The sequence below is a fragment of the Carassius gibelio genome, chromosome A7, assembly GCF_023724105.1.
Source record: "Carassius gibelio isolate Cgi1373 ecotype wild population from Czech Republic chromosome A7, carGib1.2-hapl.c, whole genome shotgun sequence".
In the NCBI taxonomy this organism is placed as follows: domain Eukaryota; kingdom Metazoa; phylum Chordata; class Actinopteri; order Cypriniformes; family Cyprinidae; genus Carassius; species Carassius gibelio.
The window spans coordinates 20,276,660-20,286,992 of NC_068377.1; the positions used below are offsets into that span (position 1 = coordinate 20,276,660).

Genomic DNA, 10,333 nt, shown 5'->3' on the forward strand with positions numbered 1-10,333 from the left:
AAGGTCAGGCTGAGAGTGAGCCTCACCAACAGCTCTAAAAAGCAGCAAAACCTGCAGCACAATGAAGTCTTCTCAAGAAATGGTAGTGGAATTTCTATTCGTGTTGCGACAGAGTTCAAAAGCTCACTCACTAGTTAACACCCTTCAAAGTGTCCGTGCACACACATGCACACATCCATCATAAAAGACAAAAAGTGGATATGGTTGTATATGTTGTTAGTGAAGACACTGACCTATAGCTCATCTTTATATTTATTGATCCTTCATGCTGATGTCTTTGAGGTTGCTGTCTGGATTTACAGCTCAGTCACGCAGGAACATTCACAAGCTTTAGTATTGTTCTCAATAGGCATTTTATCCGCTGAGCTCACATTGACTGTTCCTCTCATTGGTAACATTGTTCATAAGCGAGTACACATGAATGATATCACGGTCTGGGAGGTGCTTGTGGAAGTTTTACAAATTGTTGAATTGGTAAAAGTGACATTTGGCCATTCAGCTTTACAAAACAGCACTGTTTCACTCTGCCAGGGCTGCATGAGACCAGCTTCTGTCATTTCAAAGGTGAATGCTATAGTTGCTTATTAATTTCAGACACAAGGGAATGTCTACTGTCTGGACTTGTGAATGGGTTTGGGGCTTGTTTTTAGATGGCTGCATAAGGTCCTGCTGTCTTTCGCTTGCTTGCATGTAGAAGCCACATGATACATCTCAGATTTACCAAAGGAAACTGAGATCCTTAGATCTGGGCTTATTTTAACCCCAAGTTATGAAAGACTCGTGCAATGGTGTACCCACATAGCAAACGGACTTGGCCCACATGTGGCCTCAAGGTGGCACTGCTGGCCTCCTGTCGGCAATGGCATGTACCCTTTCAGCCAGAGCTGGGCCATGTGTGGCAAAGACGACACGGTGGGGATCTGGCAAAAAACATGAGGGCTGATTGTTGATGGGAGGAGTGTGGCCCAGATCAGTCAGGTTATATGTGGCCCAAATCAGACTAAGATCTGGCAGCATATTATGTGACCCATGATAAACAAGATAAATACAATATTGCATGAAAATGGTTAAATGATCACATACAATTTAATGAAGTGTAGTATTGTTCAAATGTAGTCTTTGAAATTGCAAGTCAAAACAGAACGAAACATCATTTAAAAATTAAGCAAATCAGTCAAGTGCATTAAACTGCACTTAATTATTATATATATATTTTTTTAAGTATTAAGTATTCTTGGTACAAATAATCTTAGAATCCTTACATGAAAAGAAAGAGAGAGAGAGTATTTAACCGTTATCATTAGACGGGAAGTGGAGTGCTTCTTCACTTCCTGCACCACCTGTTTCACTTCTGCCATTAACTATAAAATCCCAATTACACGAAGACTGGAAAAGTGTGTTTAGTCGCACAAATGGGGTGGTGGGAACTTCCTTCAGTATCATCCATGTGAATTTTGTCAAAAATGTGTAGCTATTTGATTGCGTCACATCTTTGACGTGATTCTTGTCTTGGTGATGAGCAACTTCAGCACCAATAAACCTCTGCATCAACCGTCTAATAAGCAGAACCGTTTCCGGTTGGAAATGTGTTGGTGCGTTTAAAGCACGCAAATCTGTCCTTTTAATCTGGGTGAGAGAATTTCAGATGCTTTTGCAAAGAACTATCCCTCTTCATATATAGCTATAGCGTGGGACCACAACTTTTCGCAAGCATACAAAATCCAGATCAAATAGTTTTTCGCGTCTTAACGACAGCCGTTGTCTACGATTTAACTTCAATTCTTATTTCCACACGTTTGTTTGAATGGACTTCTTGTTTCTCCCACCCGAGTTTTATCCAAGCTGAATAGCCCGATTTACGTGGGTTGGAAATGGAAACATATTATGCACCTCTGATCAACAAGATCAGAAAGCTTACCGCTTTTTATTGTAACAATAAAACACAAAGCCGTGTTTAATTCGATGCATTTCCTAGGCTTTTTCGTTTTTCTTGTGCCAGCAATGAACATTAGCTACTGGCCCGGTTAATATATTAATAGCAGCCCCTGAGAGCCGAGTATTTAGACAACAGCAATAACAATGAAATATTCATGAGCGTTAATATCTATAATAATGATACTAAAACTGATTATGGAAATGATAGTTGAAGATGTTTAATGTCTGCGTTATCAAATTATATTAAAAAAATAAAAACATACCAACAAGCAGTTTGAATATTTTCTTTATCTCATTCATTTATAATAAACATATAAATAATAAATTCTATACATCTCCTGACACCTTGCCTTGATGAAAGGTAGGTTAACTGGTATGGCCACTCAATCATATGCTATCCAAACTGTGCATCAGCTGCATTTATTTCTATAAAACTATTTAACTATTACAAAATACGAAAAGAAAAATACATTTTAGTCAAAGTACAGTAGTTACTTATTAATTTGTTCAACGAAACCCTTTGTTCTTTACTGTGGGGCTATCATCGTTACTGAATTAACATCAGAATGTGCACTTCGTATTTTCTTAAAGAAACACAAGAAACAATGAAAGCAGAGAACAGTGAACAAAGGACGTATATGTCTGTCCCACTCTGACAAGCAAAGCAATGACAAAATAATAGAGAAATCAAAAAGAGAAAACAGCACAAGACTGCAAAGACTCGGCACCTATTTAAATTAAAATATATTCTCGTATCTAACACTCTTTCAAATAACGAAAAGTGATTAGGTAACGATCGGTCAAAATCCTAATGTACAATTCTGTGTATAAAAATATAATTTCTGGAGCCCCACGGCGTTTGCTTTCCCCTAAAATATAACAGTCATTTGCACATATGCACAGAATGTTACAACCTGTCATGAAAGTTTTTTCTTACTGTAATTTTTTTCTTCTTCTTTTTTTTCTGTTTACATGAGATATACAAAAATAGATTCTGCACCGCTGGATGAGCTCACACTGCATTCGAATCCGTCTGTGTGCCTCCAGCCTGAGTTCACGCGAGAATAAATTATGCAAAAAACACTTTTAAGGCTCCATTTATTCTTTGAAACTGACATCTTTTTAAAGTCATTGTAATAAATATCCAAGCTCCGCTCCTGGCCTTTGTCTCTCTCTCTCTCTCTCTCTCTCTCTCTCTCTCTCTCTCTCTTTCACACACACGCACACACACGCTCTCTCTCTTTCTCTCTTGCTTGTTCTAATATTGTCTTATATCCTACATTAGTGTGATTTCTCTTGCTTTATTTCCAGATGAGGGTTTTCAGCTTGATTTTACTGACATCCCCAAAGGATGAAGCACGCGGCTGTCCAAAAGCCACGTCCCCATGTGATACAGGAGCTTGGAGTACCAGTGGACTCCTTCCTGTTGTAAAGTCGCATTGGACTGACTGATGAAGTTTTGGGGGAATAGGACCGATGACGCGTCATAATAGAGCCTGACTGGCCCGAAGGCCAAATGCGCGAGACTGTGGTCCTCTATTACGGCGTAACAGGACGCCAGTATTCTGTCGACCACAATGGTTCCATGAGCAGTCACTGGTGCGAACGAGCCCTGGTGCTCCTCGGTGTATATCCGCTCCACGATGACAGATTTAAGCTGACCGCTATCATCAACAACCATCACCTTTTGTCCGGCTCTGACACTGCTGGCAAACGCGGCGGTCATGGAGTGCAGATCATCCGTGGAGTTGTCGAGGACAAAAAGGAGGTGAGCAGCGGTGAGGGTGATCTTTTCTACGGGTTCTTTCGTTTCTATGACGTAAAACAGGCGTCGCGTCGCGGAGTCTCGGTCTGTGAACATGATGAAGTCGCTGTACACGAGCTTCCCTTCGCCGTCCGCCGCCAGCACCTTGTCACCTGGCTTCAAGTCCTTCACGGCCTTCTGTCCCCCGTCTCTGAGCGAGACCAGAGCCGAGCCTGGGAAACAGCCTCCAGATTTCGCCGCAACCGAATTTTCTGTCGAGATACATATCAACGAGTGAATCATTTTATCATACATCGAATATATTAAAATATTACGCTAATTTATCAGATTTTAAATTGTAACTGATGAGGTCATGGAGCACAACAAGTTCGAAAAACATGCACGTTAAGTTAAATCAACCCCAAAGTCGGCTCACACACAAAAAAAGCCCGAAGAAACAAAAGAAAACGTGGCTACGGGAATTATTATGCTGTAAATCGAGAGCTTTCCCCGCAATATAATGTCTTTGTGTGAGATGAAGGAGGAAAGAGTCTGGACTGCTCTAATTAAAAACCATTAAAGCCCACACATTGTCATTCTAATGCAGCTTGTGTACAGAGCACTCTTGGAAAAGGACACTTCTGCCTTTCCTTGCGCCTCTTTCATATTTGCTCAGGTGCAGAAACTTCTATGTGACAATTCACACTTACAGAATGAGAAAACCCCAAGCAGGCTCAAACAGTATTTACTCAGCCCAGACACTTTCCCAAACCTCTAATAGTGTAGATTTGAATGTAAATTAGAAATGCTAGCGGTAGTCAATCAATGCCCTCTTCTTCTTTCCTTTCATTTTCTTGCTCAAGCTTAATTACAATAATTCGGGTCTTGTGGGATCTCTTCACATTCCGATCTCTCGGCTCGGTAAACAGAGCTATAGAATGGACTTTTCGTCTAATCCTCTCATAAGATTCTAGGGCATGAAATAAGATGTTGACAACTGAGAAACAGATTTGGGCGAGCCGAGCGAGTTCGACCCGGCTCTGTTCAAAGCCCGTAACGTATTTGTAAATGTGTTTAGAATTCAAATGATACGATTTGGAGAAAGCTTTATGAGGGTTCCCCAATATGTCCCAGCTAAATTACCTTCAATCAATGGTAAACTAAATAAAATCCTGACAAGAATTTCATCGTATTTGCGCAAGTGATGATTTCGTCCTGTTTTCATCGAAGCCTATTTTTACAAGCGCGCGTGTGAAAACATCCTCGATTTGTTTTTATATATCTCTAGTGAAATGTGTGTACAGTGTGTGTTCTAGTGAATGAGCTTGTGAAGTCTTGATAAGCGCTACCTTCAAAGAGACAGAGTGGGGCGATGTAAGATCAGATCATTTATATTGGCTGGCAAGCCTTTCTGTGTTTGTCTTAAGGTGTTAAGGTTTAATAGAGTAATAGCCTTAAAACAATTGGCTTGGCCATTATTCATAAAATCGCCTTTGCCAGATGTTATTTTTATGATTACACTAATAATCAGGGCTTTGCACAAGATCCCGGTCCCTGTGCATAGGCAGTCCTGATTGGACCCCCCATGAAAATATACAGGTAAAATAAAATATATTCCAGACTTTTCAAGGGTCCTCTCTTCCTTTGGGGCCCTGGTAATCAGTACTGGTTTTACCCCCAGTCAGACGCCCCTGCTAATAATTTAGTACACTTCCAGCAACAGACTAAGAACTTTTTTTTTTTTCAATATCTGTATTTAAAAGCAGTTTATAATTTTTTACCATGCTTATTTCACACAAAATCGAATGTGAAGCATTGTGCCCATCACTTGTTTATTTTGCCGTCCCAAACAAGCTGCCATGGTCTCACCTGCTTTGACAGAGCAATGGATGTGGGCTTTGGACTCGTAATAGACCCAGTCAAATCCAGCTTCCACAGCCAACCGAGAGAGTGTCCCATACTTGCTCTTGTCTCGATCAGAGGTGGTGATATCAACAGCTCTTCCCTCGTAGTGGAGTGATTCTTCAAAATGGTGACCGTCCTCATCCCAACCCTCTGTCACCCGCAGCTTAACCCCTGGCCACTGGTTCATTACAGAGATGGCCAGGGAGTTCAGCTTGTCTTTGCATCTCTAATAGAACAGAGAGAGAACAGGAAGAAATGTAACTAACTGGTTTTGAATACTTCCGTTCATTGATCCAAACTGCCATAAGCATGTTAAAAAAATAAAATGACTGCCTAAATAATGCTCCGAATCTCCAAAAATAATAGTATAGCTTTATACATAAAAGCTGTTTACATCCCCTAGAATAAAGCAACAGGGCTAATTTGTTTAAAGACATAAATTGGAAAAAGTAGTATCTATCTGAGCAATCTTCTTGAGGATAACAACTGAAGATATCTTTTAATGACAATAATTCTGTAATACCCCAATAGATGCGTCCAGACAAATAAACCGGCTGACAAATAAGCGTATGAGAAACCTGTATTTACACTGGTAATAATTCAGCCTCGCATGCAAGGATATTCTGCCCAAAGAGCTCAATGAAAAATTGATTGCATTCGCTCCACTGATCTAAGACATATAGATCCAACCAGAGAAAGATGTGACTGCATCAAGGCTTCTTCTCTTTCAAAGGCCAAAATACATACAATGGTACCTTGAAATTAGAAGGCAAAATAATAATAACAATAATATATAAAAAACAGGGATGTTTCAGTTAGTGATTTGTAGTGTTTATGTATTAACTTTAAGGTTTAGAACAGTGGCTCTCTCTAAGGTGCAGGTATCTTTGGACTGTTTAGGCCATGTTTGGGTGGTGCACCCATTAACCTTTCCTGGGACCCTGTGTTGAGATGCTTGGCCTCCTCTCCAGGACAACTCTTCCCATCACTTAACCAATATGTCAAATAAAACACCACAAAAGACTCTTTCACTGCGTCCAACCGGAGAAGCAACAACTCATCATTCTTGCAGCACAGGTTTGCTCAAGGGACGTGATGTGATGGCTTAACTGACAGTCTTTCAGAGGTTATATAAAATCTATTTAAAATATGCTTGCAAATTGTGACACTAGGCCAAAATCATACCTTCAATAATTCACACATGCCTCTTAGCTTTGACTAGCTCACTCTCTCCCTCTTTCTCCAACCCCATATTGTTCTATACATTTCTGTACCAGACTATACTATTGCCTCACTTTCGACTGATGTGCTTGATCTTTTCATTTTCATGTCTGCAGTAAATGCACCATGCATCTTATTACGCTAGATTATTCCATTCCACATTTAAAAATAGTAAATTATAAATTATTAAATGTTTAAATTAACTCCATTATGTCTCTAGTGTTTAATACACACCATGCATAACATATGTCTGTGGATCTGTCAAACCACCAAAATCTTACTGCACTTCACAGATGCGTCCTCTTATATGTGGCTACATGAAATATTTTCATACTGACTGAGATACTGATACATTTGTGGAATATCTTTGGCCTGAATGAAGAATGATAGAATGGTTATTTACCCTAATAGAAATAAAATAGATTTTCTAAAATAGTGATTATAGAAATTTTGCTGCCTATTAGCTATACAGCACTAAGTGGCACTTGACTGAGAGAGAAAAATACAAACAAGGCACAGGAAGACACAACCTAGCACATTCTGAGCAAAACTGCTGGGGATTCAAGAACCGTGAAGCCTAAACTCTTTATTAATTCATTGGGTCGTGTGCCGCAAATCGAGCCATATTCTGTTCAGCCACCATGAAGCGCAGCGGGAACCGCTTTGTGCTCCACACGAGGTTTGTTCAACAAGCCGCCTAGTCACAGTCAGCTACTAATCTCCTCCCAAAATCAACTGTTTTAGAGCAAACACTTATCAGCTACCTGTCAGAGCAAACAGCCTCCTGGATGCTCTCGCAGTTGCGCTTAATTTCGCGAGCAGCACCGTTAAGCCCAACTCATTACACAGCGTGCAATGCAACCAACAAACCATCTCTTCCACTCGGGTGCGCTTCTCCAAAACATTTGTTAACAGGACACCTCGTTAACTCCCTTTGAAAAACTGAGACGTTCATTTGAAGTTACAAGATTGCAAGGGTAACCTTCCAAATTTAACGGCAGCGTGTGTGCCCGGGGGTCATCGCACACTTGTAATCACATTCACCTTAAGTAGAGTTTGATATAGATCTGAGAAAACCACACCAGACAGGGGTTTCATCTTTTTTAGGGACCAGAAAAGGGGAAACTTTATAATGCACCTGCGCGGTAGCTACTTTGTTTGACAATCTCGTCCATGCGATAATCTAGTCATGACTTAGACTTTGAGCCGAACAGCTATTCCACAAAGACACGTCCAAAATAGCTCCTAATAAAATGTTTATACTCCGGGTAATCACTTTGTAAATTACACGGAAGCAATCCTGAATATGCTTGGTATAGCAAATACATTTTCGATGCATTTACTAAGCAGCAATGTTATTGTTCCTTTGCATTGGCAAAAGGTCAGAAGTTCAAATGATCTCTGCTAATGCGACGAGAGTCGAAAGCCATGTTGGGGACAGACAGACTATTCCCAAAGCTGTCTGACTTTTTCCAGAGGTCTAGCTTGGTTTCTAAAATAAAAAAGAAAAGAAAGAAAAAAGGGGGAAAAGATAAAAAAAGTTGAGTCGTTTCACACGACATAAAAGTTAAATAGCTAGCTAAAACAAATTAATGTAATTTTTGAGCAATTCAAAATTCTAGCATTCACCATTAAAATAAATAAATGTAATTCTAACGAGTCCAATAATGTTCTTTCGAGCAGAGAAAACTGTTTTCCGCATCTAAGTGATTATTTACATAGCTATAGCCTACCCATTTACCAAAATAATAGCGCATACTTCAATTAAAATAATATTGCACTGTTCAACTCCTGGAGTGTACCACATAAAACTTATTTCAGACTGTGTCGCTTGCTGTTTCTTAGCCTATATATCGGTCAGTTGTAGGCTACAACAACTATAGATTATACAGCATCGCATGTGGTGCTATTACTGCCAGCAGATGAGCAAACTCCTCAATAGTATCGAAAAAAGAGGGTGAAGACAACACAGGCCATTGTATCATGATTGTGCCACTAAGTGGTACCGTCCTGGCCCACTAATAGGTAAACAGAGACAAATCGAAAAGCATCCTTCGAGAAATGTCAATGTGTTCATGCACAGATAAGCAGCGTCTGAGAGCGGGTGGACTGCGGTCCGACTAAGGGATCCCATCAACATGTAGGCTATGCTTAATTCGTTCCATATTTAGCTCCCATAAGACTAAAATATTCTGACCATCACTGTCCCGTCGGATCAGGTGCCGTACCTATCTAGCAGAATATCCACGTTTTACAAAACAGATAACGCGCGCCCGATGTAGGCTATCTCATCGCGGGCAAAAGTGTGTACATAGAAACAGAGAAGCGCATAAATATTTCACGCAGCCTTCCACAATGAGGGTGAGCAAGGAGGCAACCAGCCGGTCTGGGCTCTCCTGATGGCATTTCTCTCGCACAGCTTCATTAGAGCGAGCCATGCCGTCAGACTCATTCACAATCCGTCTGACTTCAAACAGGCACCGGGGAGCTTTCTGAAGGGAAAGGAATTACCTGTGTCATGAGTCTGTCCGCGCCCGTGTTCTCCTCATCCTTAAAGATAATATCGGGATTGTAATTTGGAGTAAGTTCTTTAAATCTCTCCGAGTTGCGCGTGATCTTGCCCTCGTATCTGCCGCTGGCCCCTAAGGTCTTCTCCGCGACATTAGGTATGAACTGCTTGTAGGCGAGAGGTGTCAGCTTCTTGGGATGTCTTCTCCTGCCGTAGCCTCTGCCGGGACCGCAGGCCAGTCCGGACACCACCAAGGACAGGCTGAGAAGAGACACCAGCAGCACTCTCGTCTTAAACCGCATTTTGCCGCGCGGTGAATCTCGCTGCGGTGTTCTCGAGCGCCCTGCGCGGTCTGTCTCGCAGGATTTCTCGTTCTCGCTGCGCGGCTCTCCGGCGACGTCCTTGCCGTCTCCTCAGTTCACGCGTGTCGCTCGTCGCCGAGCCCTACCGTGACAGGTGCGGAAATGTGCGTCTGATACCGCATCGGAGGTTTGCGGTGTGGATATGAAAGGTAAGACTGACCTCGAAATCTCAACGTTAGTTGAAGACACAGCCACTTATGCGAGAAGCCTCTATACTCCTATGTATTATAGCTGCGATCTGAGGTAGGGAGGGACCTGATTGGCTCGACGGGACGAACCCTTCTGATGTTATCCCTCTAAACAGACGCGCAAAAACCTTTCAGAAAGGTGGGCTACAGGGGAGGGATGTGAACGCATCAGTTTTGCCCGCTGCTGTCTGTGAGGCTGTCCACATGCATGTGTGCTCAGTTTGATACTGGGATGCAAATGCCCCAGCCGCATATGTGACCTGCTAAGAAACCGTTTTTGTTTAAATTAGTTGGGCTGTATGTTGTTATGCTCCTGCTTAAGGCGAAATAAACCACGCGACTTTCAAAGTTTCGTTTATCACAGTCAGTGCAGACTATGCTTGTGCACATCAATCCAGATGAACCAGAAACAAACCGATTACAAATACAGCCCAAAACATGGCTAAAATACAGAAGTACATTTTAAAGT

General features: G+C 41.5%; 1 protein-coding gene across 1 annotated transcript; it reads right to left on the reverse strand.

Annotated features, from left to right (window-relative positions):
* Nucleotides 1–2,172: 2,172 nt before the first annotated feature.
* On the reverse strand, nt 2,173–9,970 carry LOC128016766 (sonic hedgehog protein-like). Its single transcript, XM_052601545.1, has 3 exons — nt 9,317–9,970; nt 5,549–5,810; nt 2,173–3,951 (listed from the first exon to the last, which is right to left on the reverse strand). Exons 1-3 carry the CDS (start codon nt 9,614–9,616, stop codon nt 3,257–3,259), a joined length of 1,257 nt encoding a protein of 418 aa, XP_052457505.1. The 5' UTR covers nt 9,617–9,970; the 3' UTR covers nt 2,173–3,256.
* Nucleotides 9,971–10,333: the final 363 nt, after the last annotated feature.

What these genes read in the sequence shown, in the direction of transcription:
- LOC128016766 (XM_052601545.1), bottom strand. Translation starts at nt 9,616, where the DNA reads ATGCGGTTTAAGACGAGAGTGCTGCTGGTGTCTCTTCTCAGCCTGTCC. An exon ending in CGGACAGACTCATGACACAG is followed by an intron (nt 5,811 to 9,316) that starts GTAATTCCTTTC and finishes CTGTTCTATTAG; the next exon opens with AGATGCAAAGACAAGCTGAA. An exon ending in CCATTGCTCTGTCAAAGCAG is followed by an intron (nt 3,952 to 5,548) that starts GTGAGACCATGG and finishes GTATCTCGACAG; the next exon opens with AAAATTCGGTTGCGGCGAAA.